Raw genomic sequence first — 22,718 nt, 5'->3', positions numbered from 1 at the left:
GGGCACAGTTTTGGAAGATTTTTGAGTGCTGGGGGAACTTGGGAAAATGCATGGTGTGACTTGAATCTTAGAAGATTGGTAGATTTTTGGAAAAGAGAAAAACTGTGAGGGTGAAGCAACAGTTGTTGGCCAGGTCACACACAGGCTTGGGTTGAAGAGCGGATGCAGATGGAGCAGGAAGTGCTAAGTGGGTGGGAGCGGTGGCAGAGGCGCAGGCAGTGAGAAGAGCTCCACCAGCTGTGCCTCCCCTTCCGGGTCCCAGTGGCCTGCCATTGCTGATGGCATTGAAGCCGAGCCCAGCTGTTGGCAAGCAGGCACTGAACTCCTTTCCAGCACCTGCCAGCAGCTCCCTCCCTCCCTGCACCTCCATCCCACCCACTACATCTTGCAAGCCTTCTTGCATGCAGTTCTCTCCTCTTTCCCTCTGCTCCACCCCCAACTGACAGCCCTGCCATAGAAGCTCAACTCCATTGGAAGCCTTCTCTGCGCACCCCAGGCAGCACTCTTTCCTCCCTGTGCTCCCAAAGCAGCTGCTTGTCCTTTAGTCACTGGCCTCTCTGGCTCCCACCAGCATCATCACCGCTGCCACCGCTGGACAGAGGGCCCTCTAGGCTGGATGTAGGGACTCATTGCCTGAATGGAGTGTGCGTGTCCACCCACGAAGCTTACCCCCAGTGTAACTGGAAGGTGTTTGTAAAGTGTTTCCCAATGCCGTGTTGTGGTGTAGAAGGCAGAGACAACTTAGTGACCCATTTAGGCAGTTTGCCCTCTAGTGTACAGGAATTAGGACTCTGAGCTTCCAGGCCTTTCCCTGTGGGTCCCCTTTAGCCTAACCTAGCATCCGCTCCATTCGAAGAGCAATGACTCAAGACTCTAATCCGGGAAAAACTAAACCAAAGAATGTGCAGCCACTTCCTGGCTGATATGGAGATCCCAGCAGGGTTGCTATTGTGGGAGAGCGTGTGTGGGAGTGGGGTGTGGTATGTAAGTTGTGAGCTATTCAGTGTGGGGTCCCAGAGGGCAGGGAGAACTGGAAACAGTCACAAGCAATTCGTTCTCTACCTTCAAGGAAGTGTTGGTACCAAATACAGAAACCCTTTCACTTCCTGTGTCATGCGTCCTCTGCGTCTGTTTCCTTGTTAGCCTCCGAGAAGTAAGTGATGCACTGAGCGGCTTAATCATCTCTGGGTTGATGTTCAGCAGGATTGGAATTAGGCATCTTTGTTCTCATACTCATTTTGGAAACCTTCCAGTTTGTACTGTCATCTAACTTGAGCGGAAGCGCCTGTAGCCACGATTCAGCCTGTTGCACAGGACAGTCAGACGGTGCAAGGCACCTGCTGGCCCTGGCTTCTCCAGTTCTTTGTTCAGCTGCAGTCAGCAGAGGTGTACAAGCTTGGAGGCATCACCGTGCACCTTTCCTCCCACTGCATTTGAGTGTTGCTATGGCAACTGATAAGCCTCCAGAAGCAGCCCCAACTATTATTTCTTTCTTCAAGAGGAAGGAAAAAAATTCATGATTGCCACCTCTGTGATATGTGTACACAGGCAAGGCAAGGATTTGGAGCCTGGAAGGTAGATTGTTTGGTGCACAGTTGGTGTGTTTAGTATTCAAGTGGACAAGGGCTATTTCAGGTGGTGGATGAAGCAGGAGGGAGCTGAGCTGGGCAGGAGCACCGTGGGCGCTGAGGCGGAGCAGGAGCCTGCAGAGATGGCCAGTGTCTTTGCTGGTTGGTGGGGCAAGTGTTCGTGTGCCCTTGGGGGGCCTGGCCAGCACACTCCCTTGTCTCTGCTGCCAGACTCCATCACAGGTCTCAGAGTGAGGTTCTCTGCAGATAAGATGGGTGACAGCTGAACGACTGGTCAATGAGTCTGTTCCTAGAAACCCTAAAAGTGAAAAACTCATCGAAGTGTTTCTATTCAAGTCATCTGGGATGCAGCGCGGGAGAGCCGAAGAACGAGCAGTGGCCTTGGGTGGAAGCTCCGCCCTAGGCGCCCTGCTCCACTCCGACCACTGGGAGGCCCTGGAAGAGTTTCATACCACACCAGTCTTCAGTGTCCTCATTCGAAAAGGGAAAAAGTCCAACTTCACAGGGTTGTGAGAATTAGAGATGAAGTACTACCAGCTCTTTGTATCCATGGCTTTTGCATCTGTGGAGTCAACCCACCACAGACTGAAAACAGTACAGTCAAAACACAGTTCTCAAACATCTTGGTTCTCAACACTGCAATTCTCGACCAAGTTAATCATGGAAAAAATGTCTCAGTTGTCAAACAAGACTTCAGGTCTCGATTCTTACCTACAACCCTTTTTCGTGCTGATACCTGTCTGATCAGTCACACATGTCTCAGGTGACAAAGAAGATACGTTTTTTGAACAAATCGCTTACTGAACAGTTTTCCAGGATGAATTCAGTTCAAGAACCGAGTTCCCACTGTACATATTTTCGATTCAAGCTTGGGCGTCCACAGATGCGGAGCGTCAGCTGTGTGCGTTGTTCTTAACGTCGGGTTGGAGCATCCCTGGATTTTGGTATCTGGTGGTCCAGAACCAATCCTCTGCGGATACTGAGCGAGGGATGAGTGTTTATAAAATGTACCTACTGTGACTAGCCAGCACATAGTAGGTTCTCATTAATGTTAAATATGAGTCAAAATAATAACTGAAAGAACACAGACTTGGACTTACTCGTGTCCTTCCAGCACCAGGACCAACTGGAAGTTTCTGCAAATATTCACCTACATCAGGCTTTCTGGGTCAGTATTTGCAAAGACGGACCAATGAATCTATGTATATATTTAAAAAAAAAAAACTTTCCTAGGCAGTTCTGATGTAGCCAATCTATGACTCCAGATAGGAAATTCACTCACTCGTTTGAGGTTAAATAATATAAACAGCGCTGGATTTCTCCCACTTTCCACTTCCACCAACCCCTGTCATGCTACCTTTATTCTCCTCCTAAGCTCCAAAGACTTCTGCTAAAATTATCTGTGTTTAGAAGCAGGAATGTTTGATAAAGTTGTTGAAGGGGGTATAATAAGGAAGGCAAAGAAAATCTAAAGTGAAACAAGATGAGAGGAATCTCTACAGAAAGCTGCATGCAGCCTATTTTGGCCACCTAATTGGTTATGAACGTGACACTTAAGGTGACTTGTACAACATGCCTAAGCCTTAATTAAACCGGAGGTTAGCATGCCTAGAACTGAAGTTTTTCTTTGCACCCCACAGGAACGTGGCTGAAGAGTGGTCTAGGCCTCGTGCACCAGGAGGGCAGCCAGCTGACGTGGACGTACATCGCCCCTCAGTTGGGGTACTGGGTGGCGGCCATGCCTCCTCCCAACCCAGGTAACGTGAAGCCAGCGCCTGCAGTCACGGGGAATGATGTCTTTGAGGGTCAGGCTGGGTACGCTTTTGAAAATAATTTCAGCAGTGACATCAAATCTTACTGAAGAATGGTTGAGAGTCTAAGAAAGCAAATGATGAAACTAAGTTATTTCATGGGGGTGGGGGAGTTCTGGTTGGAACTCTCCCGTGTAGGATAAGAATAATGCATAGAAAATCGTCTTGTCTCGTGGCTCTGTTTTTCTTAGACAGCTGCCATAGGAAATTCTTAATCTAAAGCCCACAGAGGCAGCTCAGACCTCCTCCCTAATTCCTGGAACAGCTGTGGCCTGGTGTAAGCGAACATGCAGGGAAAGGCATGCAACGGAGGGACTCACAGAAAGTCATCATGGAGTTCTTGGGGCAAAGGCTCAATCCGGCATTTCCGAAAGGCTTCAGAGCCGACCCATAGCTTCGTGTCTAGAAGAATATGCATCTCCGTTTAGGAAATGTGAATGAACTTGTATTTTTTAAAGTGTGACTAAAAGTTTTTTGTTTTTTTTTTAACATTTGTGCCCTAATTTATCACAGTGAACATTCCAGAATTGGGGTTTTTTGTTTTTAATTTTTTTTACTGATTGGTTTAAGAGAAAAAGAAACATTAATTTGGTATTCCACTTAGTTGTGCATTCATTGGTTCTCTCTTGTATGTGCCCTGGCCAGGGATTAAACCCATGACTTTAGCGTTTTGGGGTGATGCTCTAATCAACTGAGCTACCCAGCCAGGGCCAGCATCATTTTTCAAAATAGTCACCTTAGGAGAGTTATTTCCAGTGATGGCTTTCATTGCTCAAAATACATTTCGAATCTGTATCCCTTGGACTGCCTTCCTTGGTGAAACTCTTCACTGATAGCCCATCTTTATGCGCAGATGGTTCCTTTGGTTTTTCATGGGTACATCTAAAAGTCATGCACATCCCAGCCTGGCGAATGAAGTGGGTGACTGAGCCTAGGTCAAGGTGTGCTGTGATTGAAAAGAGCCTCTTGTAAATGAATCATGAAGGCAGTTCCAAATTGGGAGTCCAGAATATTTTTGCCATGGAATTACCACTGGGATGAACACTGAGACTCCCGAAGCAACTAATTTGTCGGAGGCCATTCCTAGATGGGTATGGAAAGATCCGTCACCATCTACTTTATAGTCCCATACTGAGGAAATGTACACGTCACGTCTGTGTTTACGGACTGTTTCCCTTTATGATACTGTTCTTGTAGCAATATAGGTGTGAACCAGTCTCCAAATCGGAACTCGCTAGAATATGATGAAAAGTACGGAAGAAAAGAAATTCCCTTAAGTACCGAAGTGGAGACCACAAATCGAGGCCCATGCATTAAAGTCAACTTTCATTTTAGACCTATTTCAAACAACCTTGGCCATCACTTTTCCCGTCATGTGACAGATTAATTGATGCTTTTGTAAAGAGGGGAGAAAGAACTGCTGGATGTAGGTCCGCTGGAGCTTCCTAGCAGGGAAGGAAAAATCTATAAAAAGCATGCATAGCACAGCCCCTGATGTCATTTAATGTGGAAACACATATGTTGTTAATCTCACAGCCATTGCTGTTATTAAAACAAATTACAGTGAGGCGGTGTCTTCATGAACCCCGAACCGACAAGAACGTAATTACGGCTTTCCTCTTTAATTCTCTAGTTAAGAAGGAAAAAAAGTATGCCTGTGAATTGTATAAAGGTTTCCTCGGGCAGAAGTTAAAATACTAACATTTAAGCACTTAAAGGAATCGAGCTTCAGTTATTCGGAAATGATTGTTATGTGCGCCCCATGCCTGTGGGGGTGTCTTTGTGTAACACAGTCGTTTCTCTGAGTGATTAAAGTGGGATATAGTTGTCAGACATTTTTCTGACTTTTTGTAAGTGTAAACTCCACCCCACTGAAGTGGATTATGTGTGAGAGAGGATGGTGTCATCCTGGGAACTTCAGTAATGTCACTGTTCACAAAAACTAGTAAACCTTGTTGGGCTTGTTAAGCTTTTAAGAGATTTGTCTCCTTCAAAAGATTTTTGAAGGAATCTATCTATCCCTTAGAATATCAAAAATCAATAAGCAAATGCGTGTTTTTGGTATTTAGTAATCAGAATCTTAGGACTCTGAAACAACAGAAAACCGCACTCCTGCCCTCCCACCCTCAGGGCCCTGCCAGGGCACCTGGGCACCAGGAAGGGCCCAGAGAGCGTGATTTGGCCCTGGGGGAGGGGGCTTGCCAACATAGTGGGTCTGCTGTCAGTGACATTAAGATACGTCCTTACCATCGTTGAACATAAAGAGTCTTTGTCAAAGAATCTTGAGATTTTTTACAATATAAATGAAAGTCTGTTTATCTCTGATAACCTGGTCTATAAATTCTGGAGAGATCTGTGGCCACATAAGGTTCATCATTTTGAAAAGTCGCTGCAAAGGAAGATTTTATTTTTAAAAAAAATGGAAGGCCTTTAGAAACACTTGACATCCTGTAATAAGCTGTCAATGGATTTAAGTCAGGGTCTGTTTCTTTTGTAGGTCTACAACCCATTTATTCAGGCAAAGGGCCTGCACGCTCGTAATGACCACCCAGTGAAAGTGAGAATAAAATCTTGTGATTTTTCTCTCTGTAGTATAAAATCTCTTGACATCCACGCCATCTCTCTCTGAGCATAAAAGCCCCACTCATTATATTATCATGCTTCCATTTGCTTTTATTAAATTCACGAGTTCAGAATGCTGAATGGATGTGGCTCTCTCGGCCAAGGAGGGACCCTTGACAGGCTGCAGGCAGTGCGTGCGTGTGCTCAGGCTGCCGCTGGCCATGGCCGCTTCAGTGCCGGCGTGGCCGTCCCTCCGCACTGAGTGACCTTGTGACATCATCTGAAGGGTGTTTGCATCTGCCCTGCTCCAGGCCCGTAAGAGTAATAAAAACATGAGATTTTTATTCATTATCCCTCTTTATACTTGAAGGGTTCACAAATCTAAAATGCCCTTTTCTGGCCTTCCAGGTCCCGTGGTCACACAGGACATCACCACGTATCACACGGTGTTTCTTTTGGCCATTTTAGGAGGAATGGCTTTCATACTTTTGGTTTTGCTGTGTCTCCTTTTATATTACTGCAGGTAATGTTTTACCATTTTGGCAATATCTTGTTCTCATTTAGAATGTCTTGTGCAAGCATTGAAGTGGAGGTCTCTCTTTTTTTCCCTCTCTCTGATTGAGGTCCCTTTTTTCCTCATGAAAAAATGTCAACAAATGGAACATTTGTCATCTAACTTGCAAACGAACAAAGGACGCAGGAGGCACACTGTATATAAATAACACTGCTTAGAAGAGGTGTTATAAAAGAAATGTTTGACAGTTGTCCTATGATTCGTTCAGAATATCCCTAAATGCTGATTAAGACATGAGATTCTCAAGGACAAAGCAGAACTATTTTTATTGTGATGCCTCGTCTGTTCCGTTTGCAAGAATGTTGTTGATTCTTCTTCGGGGAACTGCTTGTGAGTGGATAATTCAGATACACTTATAAAGCCTGAGGGTGAGGTCCGTGGATTTTGCTGCTCTGAATCAAAATAAGGCTGAGGGTGTGGGGAGAGCAGGCTTTCTGGCTGCCGCTGCCTATGAGTTGTGTTGTCTTGTTTCTTTCTTTGGCAGTTGCAAGTTAGGGTTTTACTTGAACTTGACCATGATGAGCATCTTTAATCTGTGGGTTTGGATTGTTGTCTCTTTGATCTCAGGCGGAAGTGCTTGAAACCTCGTCAGCACCACAGAAAACTGCAGCTTCCCGCGGCCCTGGAGAGTTCCAAAAGAGATCAGTCCACCTCCATGTCTCACATCAACTTGCTGTTCTCCCGTCGGGAGTCGGAATTCCCCGGCCCGCTCTCCGTCACCAGCCACAGCCGCCCGGACGCCCCGGGCACCAAGGAGCTGATGAGCGGGGTCCATTTGGAAATGATGTCTTCCAACGGAGAAGTGGACATGCACACCCCCATGCTAAAGCTTTCCTACAGCACCTCCCAAGAATTCAGCTCTCGGGAGGAGCTGCTGTCGCATAAGGAAGAGGATAAAAGCCAGATCTCCTTTGATAACCTGACGACAAGCGGGACGCTGGGGAAAGACTACCATAAGTCCGTGGAGATTTTCCCTTTAAAGGCCAGGAAATCTGTGGAGAGGGAAGGCTATGAGTCCCCCGGCAGCAGTGACTACAGGAGGAGTTACAATGCCATGCTGTCACAGCCTTTGTTTGAGAAGCAAGACAGAGACAGTCAGGCCTCCATTACCCATATTTCCACAGCGAGTAAGCTTACCATTCAGGAACACATGTACCCCACGCCCTCCTCTCCCGAAAAAGAACAGCTGCTTGACCGCAGACCTACTGAATGTATGATGTCGAGATCCGTAGACCACCTGGAAAGGCCTACATCTTTTCCGCGGCCCGGCCAGTTGGTGTGCTGCAGTTCTGTTGACCAGGTCAATGACAGCGTTTACAGAAAAGTGTTGCCTGCCTTGGTCATCCCCGCTCACTACATGAAACTCCCTGGGGACCACTCATACGTGGGCCAGCCCCTGGTCGTCCCAGCAGACCAGCAGCTTGAAATCGAGAGACTGCAGGCTGAGCTCTCCAGCCCCCATGCGGGGATCTTCCCGCACCCCTCCTCCCAGATCCAAGCCCAACCCTTATCGTGCCAGGCAATCTCTCAGCAGCACTTGCAAGATGCAGGCAGCCGGGAGTGGAGCCCGCAGAACGCGTCCATGTCGGAGTCTCTGTCCATCCCAGCATCCCTGAACGATGCGGCCTTGGCCCAGATGAACAGCGAGGTCCAGCTCCTAACCGAGAAGGCCCTGATGGAACTCGGCGGCGGGAAGCCGCTCCCACACCCCCGGGCCTGGTTTGTCTCCCTGGACGGCAGGTCCAACGCGCATGTTAGACACTCTTACATAGATCTCCAAAGAGCTGGAAGGAACGGAAGTAATGATGCCAGTTTGGACTCTGGCGTGGATATGAATGAACCAAAATCTGCCCGGAAGGGAAGAGGAGATCCTTTGTCTCTCCCGCAGAACCACCCACCGGTCCAGGAGCATTCTCAGAAGGAGCCGAGGGCGGCGGACAGCACTGCCTACACGCAGCTCGTGTACCTGGAAGACATGGACCAAAGTGGCAGCGAGTGTGGCACCACTGTCTGCACCCCCGATGACAGTGCCCTTCGATGCTTGTTGGACAGCTCTAGCCGGAGAAGTGGCGGCCAGCTGCCCAGCCTGCAGGAGGAGACCACCAGACGAACTGCGGATGTCCCCGCAGAGCCCTTAGCCAGCCCCGATCAGAGAAGATCTGCTCACGAGGACGATGAAGATGATGACGACGATGATCAAGGAGAGGACAAGAAGAGCCCCTGGCAGAAGCGGGAAGAGAGACCCCTGATGGCATTTAACATTAAATGAGTGCCCGTAGAGTCACCCTATCTAACAAAATTGCCAAAAAGTCTTACTGCGGGAAGTGCATGTGTTTGTGGAGGAAGTCGAATGAGGGCAACCATGGCCAGTGGACGTTTCCATTATCGTTCACGTAAACATTGGAAAGGAATCACAGCGGTGACTCCAAAGAAAGGAGACGGTTAGTTAAGGGATGCCTCGCCACCTGGGAGGTGGCTGAACGTAGTGTCTGAATGTCCTTCCATGTACTTGATGTGTCCCCGCTCTGAGGACACTGAAAAACCCTAAGTGATATTGCTGGGTTCTAATGATAACCTCAGTTTTCCTTCAGATTCTGGGAACAGATGAAACTCTTTTTGCATTGCTCGAGTCAGTTTTATCATGATGATGCTCCTATGAAGTTATGATTGAGAAATTAGCTTGGCACTTAGTGTCTCGAGGTACTCATTACCTCAAAGGGAAGCTATGCATTGCTGCTTTGTGCTCTCACTTTGCTGAGGTTTTTGCTTTGCTTGGGTTTCATTTCTGGTTCACTATTTTTATAAAACCCGGTTTGGTTGTCAAGATTCTAGTCCTTCGTCTTCATCTGTTCTGCTTCTTGGTGGTTTCTTTCCGTGTCTCTTTTCAGGAACTCCTGAGCGTCATCTCTTAACATCCAAGCCTTTTAATAGAATTGTACTGAAATTTTTTATCGGCTGAGAATCCTTCAATTCTGGTCCCATTAACTCCAAGTGCCTTTTTTACAGTGACAACAGACAGTCCCTCACTTACACTCTTTGTTTTTCTTAACTCCTGTAACAGAACTGCCTGGATTTTATAAAGTTATTAAACAATGCCCCTTTTCTTTGAACTGCATGCTGCCAAGTGCCCGTTGGTGCGCAGAGTTCCGACTTCAGCGCAGTGTACTCTCGTTCTCCTGTGTGACGTGGATTCTGTGTAGCTAAGATAGACTAGAGCACACCTTAGAGACCCCCCTCCATCCCTTTGGCCCCCGGCCGCCATTATGGTTTTATTGTCTGTTTGTATATACAGTTACGTATTAACGCTGGAATCCTATGGGCTGATCTTGCTCTCCTAACATGGAGTATGGATGGAGCAAGTGGACTAAGTGTGATTATTAAAAAAAAGAATCTTATGTACTATCCAAAAGTGCCAGAATGACTCTTCTGTGCATTCTCCTTAAAGAGCTGCTTGGTTATCCAAAAACGAACATTCAAAATAAACTCTGAAGGGAAAAAAACAACCTTGTGGTCCTTTTCATTCATCTGAGCCATTATGTGTTTCAAAGTTATTACGAAGAATTTGCTGTTCCTTTCTTGGCAGTCTAAATGCCAATTCGTTGGACTTATATCCAAAGACCGTAAACTTACACTATGATTTAAGTCCTTCAACTCTGCCTTTGCTGCATTGAATTTCATTCAAGAACACAAAACAACATCGTGTGCTGTGTCAGACAGGGAGAGGCGTCTGCACTTAACAGGAAACTGACGTTTTCTTTCATGTTCAATATTGACTCGCCTCGGAATAGCTTCCAAAAGACCTCATTAAAATGACCAGAGCCATCCCAGATGTGTAAAATTATTCCTCAAAATAATTAATGGAGACATCTGAACACAGAAGAGATTAGTGGAAATAAACGAAGCTAGTTATGTTTATAGGCACAGCTTTTTTATTACAAAATCTTTATTCGTGAATTCCAGGCAGGCAGAAATCTAACCAGGCTGATTTTTATTATTTTAATTCTAAAATGTTGGTGTTTAGTATTTTGCTTTTAAGAGGGAAAGCTGTGGAGAGATTTTCCCACAGTGTTGGGACCTCTGAATGGGTATCTGTGGCCCAGGCAGGGTTGCTCCGTTGTCCTGTGCATCCAAAGGTTGCCGGTTTGATTCCCTGTCGGGGCACCTGTGGGAGGCAACCAATTGATGTTTCTCTCTTTCTCCCTCCCCACCCCTCCCTTCTCTCTCTAAAAAAATCAATAACTATCTCCTCAGATGACGATTTAAAAAACAAATAAATGGGTGTCTGTGGTTTAATAAATGAGGAAGCCTCTGGGAGTGAACGATCCCACCGATAGGTGGCAAGTGAGCCCTTGCAGACCCCACCAATGCTCCAGGGAGAGGCCCTTCGTCAACTACTGTCCGAAGAAACGGTAAGCGGCCTGTCCAAGAACGCTCAAGGTCAGACCTGGGTGATCGGGGGAGTGCTGGGAGGTCCCCAGCCCTTCACACTCTGCCTAAGGTTGCCGCCAGGACAGTCACTCCTTAGAGCACCAGCTTCCAGAAGAACCTGACAGTACTGATCGTGGGAGATGTGGCAGGAAGTGGGGGGCTAGAGGGCTCTCCTGGCCTCCCATCAGGCTGGACACACCCGCGTCTGCCACGACTATGGAAAGTGTGGGGCAGCCGGCAGAGGCCAGAAGACACGTGTGTCTAGGAAAACAGGGTTTGCCAAAGGGAAGTTGATTCTGCCAAAGACGGGGCTTAATCATTTTCGCTTGTCCAAAAATGAGGCTCACAGGGTAACATTTTCACTCAGGTGCCAAAGCTCATCACCAGACTCAAACTGTCTGCACACAGCACCGTGACTGCAGACTGTAAACATTTTATTTACCTTCTCTCTAGGCTGGTGAGAGTAAAATGTGTCATAGTGTTCTGCATCAATCATATTGTCTGAAGAACGAAAGCCACCAAAGGCATCTTGCTTGTGCCACCTAGTGGTGAGTTTTCACCTGACTTAGTTAAGGGGACTTACTGGGGATAAAGGGATCCAGGGCCAGCTCTGGGAAGACTAGACGGGAGTGCCCAGGGGCGGCTTGGATCGGCTGCGGTCTTCCAGGTGAGTAGAGGGGGTCTGACCTTCACTGAGTCTCTACCCTGGAAACTATATATCGGGAACAGCAATGCATTCAGTTCTCAAAACCTTGTTATGAAGCTGTATCTATCTATTCCTCTGTTTTAAACCTAACTATTGAGGTCTGGGAGGTTAAGGAATTGAGGCCACTCAGCTAGAAGCAGGGATGTGCTGCTTAACCCCCAGGTCTCTGGGTGTGAATGCATTTAAGTTAGAACTGTTCCCAACTAAAGGTTGTGTATGGACACAACTTACAAATCCTAACAAAATACATCACTGTAAATTCTATTTGACAGCTGTTCTCAGAGAATGCTTTTGTCGATTTTCGTCATACTTGTTACAAGCAACTGACAAAAGGATGTAGCTCTGACATGAACATTAATAGGCTTTTTTACGTGCATGGTTAAGATGAAGCTGGGACAACAGACACGAGCCAGGCTGTCTCTCGGTCGTCCACCACGACGGAGTGTCTTCTTTGCTGAGTTGGATAACAGTTTCCGCATCCTGTAGGAATATTTCTTCTACTCGCTGCGCCAGTCTTGGTGTCATGGTCTAGACAGGGAGCCTTTTTTTAGTAGTAATCAGTATTCTGCGCCCTCCCCAAGTTTTTTTAATTTGATCTTTATTGTATTGTTCCCATACCATTTCACTGCCTTTATAGCACCCTCCCCTCAGCAATCACCATACCATTTAGACGTGACACAGTTTTAAGTTGAATCTGCGTTATTGGCATTATCTCCATAGTTTTCCTAAATCTAGGCAGTCGACAAATCAAGCCGTGTGGCACTGCCAGTCTCCATGGTGTGAACACCCCCGTGGGGCCAGTTTCAAGCAACTAGAGTGACAGCACTGCACTCGAGAGTCGGGGCCCGGCTCTGGCCAGGCAGCTCAGCTGGTCAGCCTGTCATCCTGATACACCAAGTTTGTGGGGTTGATTTCCGGTCGGGGCACACACGAGGATCAACCAATGAATGCATAAATATGTGCAGCAACAAATTGATGTTTCTCTTCTCTACCTTCTCTCTAAAGTCATTACTTTTTTTTAAGTGTTGGAAAGAAATGCACTGTTGCACACAGCTCTATTTCCACAGATACAAGGAAGGTAAGTGACCTCAAGAGCATAGTCAAATAGTTGCTCCTCATTGCTTGCAGATTCCATATTTGCAAACCTGCTAAAATTTATTTGTAACCCCCAAATCAGTCCTTGCTACGTTTTCATAGTCATTCATGGACACGTGCAGCGCAATGAAAAATTTGAGTTTCCCAGTACCATGTTCCGACATTTTCTCCATTCATGTGCTTTTGTTGGTGACTGCACTGTTAAATGACCCCCAAGCCTAGTGCCGAAGTGTTTACCGAATTCTCTGAAGGTCCAGAAGACTTATAGTGTGCCTTAGGGGGAAAATACACGTGTTAGATAAGCTTCATTCAGGCATCAGTTACAGTGCCATTGGCCTTGAGTTCAATGTTAGGGCACCAACAGATAAAACAAGATTATATATTGGTCCGTTGATAAGGATATTGTGACCAGAGGCTCACAGGCACTTCACCCTGTATTTCTTCTAGGAACAATGATTCTAACATTGGATTCCTTCATTCAGTGTTCATGACAACTTTCTAAAGTGTAACTACCATCAGTAAGAAGAATCAAGTATAGTAAATAATAGGGACCAGTGAATTTTGAGTATTACCTCTGTTTTTAATATAATTAGTGATAAGTTTGTAAAATTAAAATTTTAGTAATCTCCTTTTCTAACAACAGCAATGAAGGTCTGCTGACTCCAATACCTGGTCTCTTGTCTTTTTGAAGCTTCACATGGAAACCTCTAATTAGAACAGAAAAATCTGGGTGAAACTGCTCCCTGGGTGTGAATGTAACTCAGGGTGCAATATGGGCGCCATTCATGGGGAAAAGAACCACCTGCCTTCTCATGGTTCTGGTCTGGCTGCAGGATGGCGGAGGAATTTATGAAAGAATGTGCCATAAACCATGACAGGATACACAACATCATTTAAATGACAAAGACCTTGTGCGTTTGGGATTTCACTTGCTATAAAGTAAAACAGATCAATGCTAAAACAGTGAAGCAAAGCACTCAGGAAAATGAGACCAGAACCAAAAAGGAAGTAAGACCATAAAAGCTAAAAGTAATCAGGCCACAGGTGTGAAAAACTGTGTGCTTTCTCATGTTCACCCTCTTTTAAATTTTACTTTTTGCAGACCTCCCCAATTGGAGGACAAGGGGATAAAAATGTGTGCACTGGTAGAAATGGTTGGGGATTTTTCAGCTGTTTTGAAATTCCATGACCTCTTCATTTGCTCTTGACACCATAATTAAAGCCAGTTGCAGTTATGTTTTGAGACTTTGATACCAGCCTTCCACATGACGGAGAACCTGTGGAGGTGGGCATGCTGGTGGCCCTGCTCCGTGGAACTTGAGGAGCAGGCGGGAGGTGGACAGGAAGGACGGAGCAGAGGCCCGGCGGCTCCAGCTAAAGCTCTTTAGAGGAAGGAGAAACTGCAAGCCTTCCCCTCACCCCAAAAAACTATTTTCAAAGCTATGGATATAAATACACACCAAAGTCCCTGATAAACTTTTTGTTATTCTTTACAGTGATTGTGACTTGTTTGACGCTGGTATTCTGGTACCTGCAAAGCCTCTAATCATCCCTGTAACACCATGTACACTTCGACTGGATGAACAGGAATTAGAGAGCCTGCGAATCTAGAACAGGAAAGAGGCTAGGTAACCTCACAGTAGGGCACTGAAGGCAAAAGTGTTGCAATGACCTCCCTGCAGGAGCAGCATGGAGTGACTGCATGGAGTATCTTAGTCCAGGCAGGCTTTTGCTGTAACAAAAACACCCTAGACTGGGTGAGTTATGAACCACCAAAATTCTCACAGTTCTGGAACCTGGAAGTCTACGATCATGGTCAGGTTCTGGTGCGGACCCTCTTTCAGGTCAAAGATTTGTCACTGTGACCCCACATAGCAGGACGGGTGAGAGCTCAGTGAGGTCTCTTTCACAAGGCCACAAACCCATTCCTGAGGGCTGTACCCTCCTGACTCGCACAGCTCTCAGAGGCCCCATCTCTTCATACCATCACCTTGGGCATTATAATTTCAACCTAAGGATTTTTGGCGGGACACAAACATTCAGACCACAGCATGAGACAGGGCCCCATCTCCTGCCGCCCAGCCCTGTGTGTGTCTTCCTCATGCCGAGTCTCAGCCCCGGTGCTTCCTGCCAGCCCTTCTGCACCCTCTGCCATCTGTTCGCCTTCTGCGTCCAATAGACACTTGACAGAATAGAAGGCATTGGCAGCCATGCTAATTATTAACATTTCAGGGTTTTGGTGAGAAGCCTGGACTTGCATGGTCCCCTGGGCTCAGAACACCTGAGAGTCAGCCTGTCACCGACGGTCAAACAGCTGATTGACTTGAGTGGCCGGGGCGGGGGGAGAGGGGGGTTGGTAGTACCTGCTCTGCTCACCTCTCTGGGTGGGTTGAGTTCAAGTAAGAACGAATATCTGTAAGTTCTTTGTAAAGTATGGTACGTATACAGTTTGTTACTTCTCTTAATCATTCTTTATATCCTGTAGTTCCTGATGGCTCTTGCTACAGTATAACAATGATCATCCTTTGTTAGACCAGCTGCTTGTCAGCTTTTTTTGGAAAATGGTAGACAAAACAACAGGGTCTCTGTTTTCCTCTGCTTGATGCCTTCTACAAGCTTCTCCTCCTCTGTGCCAGTAGGAGGTGTTGCTAAGTGTTCATCATTACCCAGTGGGCTCAGTGAAGGTGCAGTCTCACATGTTGGTGTACAAACGCCCATGAGTGCACCGCTTACACAAGCGGTAACTTAGGGTAGGAGCCCAATGCCCATAGTTTACTTGCTACTAATCCCAAAGGTAAATAAATACCTTTGCAAAAACACAGCAGTGACCCCTTCATTCTTTATTTAGTTGCTCTTGTAGGGAGACCATAATCATGTGCCCAAACCTTTAGAAGAGTGGTACAAACCCACATGCACATTAGCATCTCCTGGGGAGATAAAAATCCGGAAGCCATCAGGCACACCCACAGACCCATCTGAATCGGCATCTTTGCAAGTGGAACCTGTCACTGGGAGTTTTTTAAGACATTCCTCCAGCTGATTCTGACACACAGGCCTGTACACGGCTGTTTTAGAAAGTCTGAAGATGCTTTAGGGCACCTTCTACTGGACCGCTCTGGGAATGATGGATTTTCCCCTTGTTTCCAGGGTGGGGTGGCTGTGCTGCCCTAGACCTGCAGTTGGGGAGGGCACGAGTGTTCAGTCGAGTCCCCCAGGCCGAGTGGCATGTACATGCCTGACAGGTGTACCAGCCTCTCCTCTGCTCTATTCACACTGCCAGTTGAACTGTCCTGTATCCTGTTCAGGTCGGTGCTGCATGTTCCCCTGGCATCATGCCCACAGCCTGTGAAGGACTCCCAGGCTGTGTCTGCAGCCCAGGTCTGCTGTTGTGATTCGGACCCTGGTTCCCAGCTGCTGACCATGCGTCTCCATCCACATGACCATCAAGCACCTCAGACTCAGCTGGTCCCAAGATGGAGGCACCGTATGTCCTCCCTGGCTCTCCCTTCCCTGCCCCGTGGAGCCCCGCTCTCCCAAGTCTCTTCCCACATCTGCGCCCTCCCCCCTCAACCACACACACTTCCTTAGCCAGGGCCCTCAGGGTCGCCCTACAAACTAATGCCAATCTCACCACCCAAATTCATGCACCAGGTCCTATCAATTCCACCTGGTGTCAGGAAACGAGGTGGATATTTTGTGTACCTGGCTGGCCAGGGTTTTCTGAGCAATATTTTCTAGCCACCTCGGTGGTACCTGCAAGAGACGTAGCAGATTACTTCAGAGAGAGAAGCAGATTTATCTGCCCTGGAGCCATTTGTTAGCCAATCCCTTATCTTCATTTACATTCATTGTGATGCTGAGGAACCACCCCCTTCTCTTCCCTGAGAAGATCTGTTTCCTTTAGAAAGCAGGAGTTTCTTTTTCTCCTTGGCAGTAGAAGGGGCGGGGAGGGCACAGAGAGGTGGAGAGCACACTGGCGGGAAGCCAGCAATGTGGTAAGGCAGTTCCTATGTTAACTCTAAATTTCATAATTTGCGGGTTTCTGCCTATTGTAAGGTCACTCACTGTATGTCAAAAAAAGCCATCTACCTTAATTCCAGGCCCTTGCATCTCTGAGGGGCACAATGGGGATGGGATTACAGTGTGAAGGTGATTTTGTAAGTAGGTAGCGGTCTGCCTCTGACCCAGAAGCCTTGTGCTTGCTGTGGGGTGAAATAAATGCTTACAAAGAGACTTCTCATAAGCGAGTGTCTCCTGGGCCTGCCCCCACCCCATTTCTAAAAGGCTCACCTGTAATAGCCCCTCACTGTCTCCCACCTCAGTCTCCCCACCCAAGCCCACCCACGTGTGTGAGGCGCCAGTCAATCACATCCCGTTTGCATTTGACAATGTTCTTGTGGTTGCAGATGACGGACACCAAACTCAAACTAGCATAAATTAAATGAGGGACTACATCATTAAGGGAGGTTTGGGAGGCAGGTGAACAAGGTGTAATGTCGTGATTTATGATAAGAAATATACATATGTGGTCTTTACCCCTGTTCCTGGCACAGGGCCTGTAAACCCTTGGAATTTCCTAAGTGATAGAAGTGTCTTCATATTCACAACAAAACCTTGTAAACCACACCAGAGTTTATGTTAATGGAGGGACTTCTGGAAAGCATCTAAGGAAGAGGTTGGGGGAGGGGGTTGTCAGGGGAGCCTACCTTGAGACTAGAGGGTTGGAACTTTCAGGCCCACCCCCCACCCACCCCCACCCCCGACCTCAGGAGACAGGAGAGGGGCTGGAGGTTGAATGAGTGGCCAAAGCTGATGATTCAATCCTGTCCGTGAAAAGAAATCTCCATAAAAACCCGTGGATGGACTCATTTCAACCTCGCCACGACCTGTGAGATCAGTTCTTCTGTCATTTCAGAGGCGACGAGGAAACCTGAGGCAGAGTAACTTCCCTGTGCTCGCCGCCACTCTAAAATTCACATGAAACAGTGGCATTTTCTCATGGAAAGGTAAAATTTTGTTTCATAAACAGTATAACAGAATTTCAAATTCCTTAGAGAAGCCTGGTGGCAGCAACTTAGGTCCTGAGGGACCCTTTGAGCTGTAGAAAGATAACTTGATACCTGCTCCCCAAGGTGAGGCGATTTCAAGCCCTGGGATGTCAGTTACACCTTAAAGGCCAGAGATGGCAGGAAAGTAGGTTAATGTGACATCAAATGCCCAGTAGTGGAAAATTTCATGTTTGATATCAGGAGACACACAAAGGGGGCACAGCTGATGACGGGTATAAAAGAAGTCGCTGGAAACAGGGAATAGCCCCAATTGCATTGGAGATCAATTACATTTTACGTTGAAAGAGGTCAGAAAGACAAGTTTTTGTTTTCTTGTATGAGAAAAGAGGAATAATTATTTCCCAGGGAGGAGGTTTGCCTTTTTTTTGGATTGGAGGGTAAAAAGGAAGCTGGAGAGAGGCATCTTCAGAAAAGGAACAACATGGAGCAGAAATGATTTTTCACCACATAACACTTAGTCTCATGTGAAAGATTGTTGTCTTTTAAAAGAGTATTATTCTACAAAACTGAAGCTTGCTCCCCTTAGTCCATTACTGGAATGAGACAGAACATCAATAAATAAATGGCCCAGGATGGCATCATGCACAGCGATGAAGTTTTATGTCATGTGAGCGGCAGCTGCTCTTCACCATGAACTAGAGCTACTGTGGTTCCTCCCAGTCTAGTAGGACTATAGCGCACTAATTTAAACTTAACTTCCTCATTGGGCAAATAGAATAAAATTAGGACCTTCCAGAAAATCTTGAGGTTGGAAAAGGTGTGTTTATTTCCAGAGACATACTTACTGAATTAATGATACCGGCTACTTAAATAAAACTGTAGCACAGGGAAGGTGGAAATCAAGAGGGAAAGAGAAAATGTGATTCCTTCCAACAACAGAAAGTTCACCTTTCATTCAGTTTGGCTCCTGGAACTTGCACAGTGGGCAGTGTGCCTGTGTGTGTGTGTCTGTGTGTGTGTGTGTGTGTGTGTGTGTGTGTGTAAAGGGGAAGAGAGAGAGACAGTGCAAGAGCTAAAAACAAAACAAAACAAACAAAAAACAAAACAAAACAAAAAACCCAACTGGCTGATCAATGAATTTACTAAAAAGTTATAAAAACAGCACAGGCTGCAAACCAAAGGGTCACAGTTCAATTCCCAGTCAGGGCACATGCCTAGGTTTCGGGCCCGGTCCCCAGTGGGGACCATGTGAAAGGCAACTACACACTGATGTTTTCTTCCTCTCTTTCTCCTTCCCTTCCCCTCTCTCTAAAGATAAAAAAAGAAATAAAATATTTTAAAAAATAGAAAGTTATAAAAACAAAGTTAATGAACCACGTAGTGACTTTTGATGTTTCTTCTATTTATAAAATAAGTATTTTGGCAGATGTAAAGCTGTTTGCCAAGTTTTCTCAATAATTCTTCTTCCTTTATGATTTTAGATAGAGTACCGAAATGACATTTCTTTTCATGTGTTTAAGGACACATTCCTCTTTCTGGCTAATAATCCTTTCTTCTCTGGGAACATTGCCCGATAGGGTGGGGCCCAATGGCCAAGTCACTGCCATGAGAGCAGAGTGATTGGTCCGCATCCACAGTGACTGATCCAGATAAGGGCCAATCAGACTTGTTGTTTTTCTTTAACTAGAACTGGGAAAGATAGGGCTAATGGTAGAGCTACAGTATATGAAGCTCTGATGTTGTTGTTATTAGCCATATTCCCTTCGTTACCTGAGCCAGCCCAGTAACTTTCCAGTGAAGACTCCCTTTTGCCGAAGACAGACGAGCCACAAGAAGAGGAACTAAGCTAACATGCAGAGAGGTGCTGGCAGGAGAGCCCCGGCTGTGTTCAAGACTCCGGTTCTGGTTGATTCCATCCTCTTCCTCCCATTATTTAAAATGTTCCAATACCCTTCTAATAAATTCCCCTTTCCTTTCAGTTGGTTCAAGCTTCCTGGTCACTAGTATTTAATAGAACTCAGAACTAAAGCACCCTACAGGCCAGATGTAACCCAATAAACTGAGAAGTCCTGAGCCCAGTTAAAACCCAATGTGCAGCTCTGTCTGCAGCCCTGGTCGGGTATCTCAGTTGGTTAGAGCATCGTCCTGATATGCCAAGGTTGTAAGTTCGATCCCTGGTCAGGGCATATACAAGAAGCAATCAAAGAATGCATAAATAACTGGAACAACAAATTGATGTTTCTCTCTCTCCCCCCTCCCCCTTCTTCTTCTTCTGTTTAAAACAATAAATACAAAAAGAAAAAAGCAATGTGTGATTTTCAGGTCCAACCATAGGCAATCTACAAAGCTTTTCCCGGCAGGCCTCACCTCACCGGGGAAGCTGCCCTCCCCACTCCAGATCTGGTGCACTGCCCTGCCCCGTGCCCCTGGGTCCATAGAACAGCCAGACCTTCTGCAGTAAGATACCCCATGTCCATGCTGACTTTCTCCTCATGCCAATCCATGGGGAAAATGGAACATTGGGAGAGCTGGCACTTCTCCCTATTAGCCTCTTGTTTTTACTGTTGCAATTAGTGATTAAAGAAGACTTACTTTCAGTTTGGCTGATCTTAATGAGCATCTCCACACCTGGTAGCTCAGCTCTTCAAATAACCTAGTCAGTAAAAATGGGATATCTGTTTGCATTAAATTATGCAAATACATTACACCACAGACATTTGAAGGCATGCTTGTGCTTGAAAAAGTAAGTACCTCGGAATATATTACTTCTGGAAGTTTTCACCTTGACTCCTATGGAAGTATATGGAAATTTTCATCATAAAACCTTAAGTAACTCATGACCACATTATTACTCTTATAAGTCACCATGACAGAACAACAGTTCTCATTTTGCTAGATTTTAGACACTGGCCATCCTATGAATGAAAGCTGAAGAGCATTCTTGACTTCCTCTGCCTTGGAATTATAGTATTGCCCCGTGATGGATACAGAAAAGGTGTGTAAAAATCGTTAATGTTGTGAATGGCAATCAAAGTCATTCTCTAACTCAGTTTACAAGAAACACAATCTCTGCTTTTGATATTAAGGATGGAGTAAGAACAAAGCTTTCCATCAAAGCTAAGACACAGAAATTGTCTGATTAGTGGAAAGTAGTTTTTAAATCTCATGTTTTTGTCAACTTAATTAGTTTTAATTAATTCAAAAGTTGTCCCCCCACCTCTCTTTTTTTAAAACACACTCAACTTTTTTTTGTTTCTTTTAAAACTTACCTTAAATCTTCTTGCACCTTGCAAGATACATCCATGAACTTGCCCAGGGCCAAATCCATTTGTAATTGGCTGTATGATTGCATGTTGCCTTAACATGCACCTGTTACGCCCCAAGGACAGAAAATAAACATGACCAACTCATTGACCCAAGCTCCAGTGTCAGCGTCAACCACAGCTGTCATTTTAGGGGTAGGTGCCCTGCCTGCTGATACAAAGTCCAGTACACTTCACCAAAATCCAAAGGTGAAACAGATAAAGACTAAGATGAAAAGGAGAGTCTGGGAAGTTCCAAGAACGAGGTGAGACTTGCACTCAGTTCTAGAAGTCAAGAGACTTTTCAGAGAACAGAGGAGAGGAGGCAACAGGAACCAGGGGTAGGATGAGGCTGGATTGTAGTCTGTTTGCCGGGACTTACTTAGCTCTGATTCCTGGGTTGCATTGGTTTGGATGTGTTTTCTTCATTCCCAAGACTCCAGATAAATGTACTGGAAGATGGGGAGCTGAACTGACAACCACAAAGCATTCAGAATTTTGCAACTGTACATTAATTATTTATTTTATTTCATTCGTTTATTTTTTAATTTTATTTATTTATTTTTAGAGAGAAGGGAAGGGAGAGTGAAAGAGAAGGAGAAAAACATTAATGTGTGAGAGAACCATCAACTGGCTGCCTCTTGCAATTCCCTAATCTGGGAATTGAACAGGCAACCTTTTGGTTCACAGGCTGGTGCTCAACCTACTGAGCCACACCAACCAGGGCCATTTATTTTAAACAAACAAAAAATGTAATCCTGATATTTATAACAATACAAATATACGTAGAGGGTATTACATCAAGTGAAGTAAGCCAGAGAAAGACAAATACTGTATGGTATCAACTATATGTGAAATATATAAGGAAAATAGCTGTCAAACTCATAGAACAGCATAGAAAAGTAGTTGCCAGTGGCTAGGAGAACAGAGGCTGGTAAAAAGGTACAAACTTCTTAGCTACGAGATGAATAAGGTCTGCAGCACAGTGACCATAGTTGACAACACTGTGTTACATACTTGAAAGTTACGAAGAGAGTGAAGCTGAATTATTTGCACCAGAAAAAAAAAAAAAAGAAAAGAAAAGGCAGGGGGATGGCTGTGTTAATTACCTAAACGGTAGGACTTCTTTCACCAAAAAAACTTTGCCCTTTGTCCTTGGGGACACCAGCTCCTGGAAAATGGCATCCTTGCTGAGTCAGGATCTCTTGGACTTCGGGAATTCCAGAGTAGCAACATATAATTTTTTCATTTGAGAATAACCTTCAGAATTATTAGAAAAATGCCTCCGTATGACACAGTATTTTTTTCTCCCTCTGAGACCTGTAACATCGACCTGTCCTGAGAATTCAGGGTTCCAGAAACCCTTAGTGAGTTAGGGTACCACATTCTCAGTGAGGTCACTCAGGAGCATGGTTATCTGGTATCTGTTTCCTTGCTAAAGTCAGTGCTGGTGGTTTCAGGGTGTGGATCTGCAGACAAAAACCCTCTCGGTGCTCTCCTGTCATCTCTTAGCAAGCCTGCATGCTGATGGCTGAAATAATAACAGAATGAAGATTCTATCCGGCCTCTGCAATCCAAGAGCAATCAGTCCCAGGGTCGTTTTTTAAGTCGTTTAAATGGATATTGATAGGAAATTTGTATT

The 22,718-nt window shown here is 45.7% G+C and overlaps 1 protein-coding gene and 1 long non-coding RNA gene across 4 annotated transcripts in view; one reads left to right on the top strand and one right to left on the bottom strand.

Moving 5' to 3' along the window:
* FAM171A1 (family with sequence similarity 171 member A1) overlaps positions 1-9,360 on the top strand; it is a 128,945-nt gene extending 119,585 nt beyond the window's left edge. For all 3 annotated transcript variants that reach the window (XM_053665817.1, XM_037141294.2, XM_053665816.1), the window contains 3 exons: positions 3,230-3,346; positions 6,371-6,485; positions 7,104-9,360. In XM_053665817.1, coding sequence (XP_053521792.1) covers positions 3,230-3,346; positions 6,371-6,485; positions 7,104-8,805 — 1,934 coding nt within the window. In that variant the 3' untranslated portion in view covers positions 8,806-9,360. The remainder of the gene's footprint in view (positions 1-3,229; positions 3,347-6,370; positions 6,486-7,103) is intronic.
* A 1,101-nt stretch (positions 9,361-10,461) lies between these two features.
* Positions 10,462-21,176, bottom strand: LOC119046310 (uncharacterized). Its single transcript, XR_005081961.2, has 4 exons — positions 21,044-21,176; positions 20,367-20,427; positions 12,042-12,198; positions 10,462-10,698 (listed from the first exon to the last, which is right to left on the bottom strand). It is a non-coding gene; the product is annotated as an uncharacterized LOC119046310 (long non-coding RNA).
* Between the last annotated feature and the right edge of the window lie 1,542 nt (positions 21,177-22,718).

Source organism: Artibeus jamaicensis, unplaced genomic scaffold, assembly GCF_021234435.1.
Source record: "Artibeus jamaicensis isolate MK-2021 breed Jamaican fruit bat unplaced genomic scaffold, CSHL_Jam_final contig_426, whole genome shotgun sequence".
Classification (NCBI taxonomy): Eukaryota; Metazoa; Chordata; class Mammalia; order Chiroptera; family Phyllostomidae; genus Artibeus; species Artibeus jamaicensis.
This window is presented reverse-complemented; position numbering and strand designations above follow the sequence as displayed.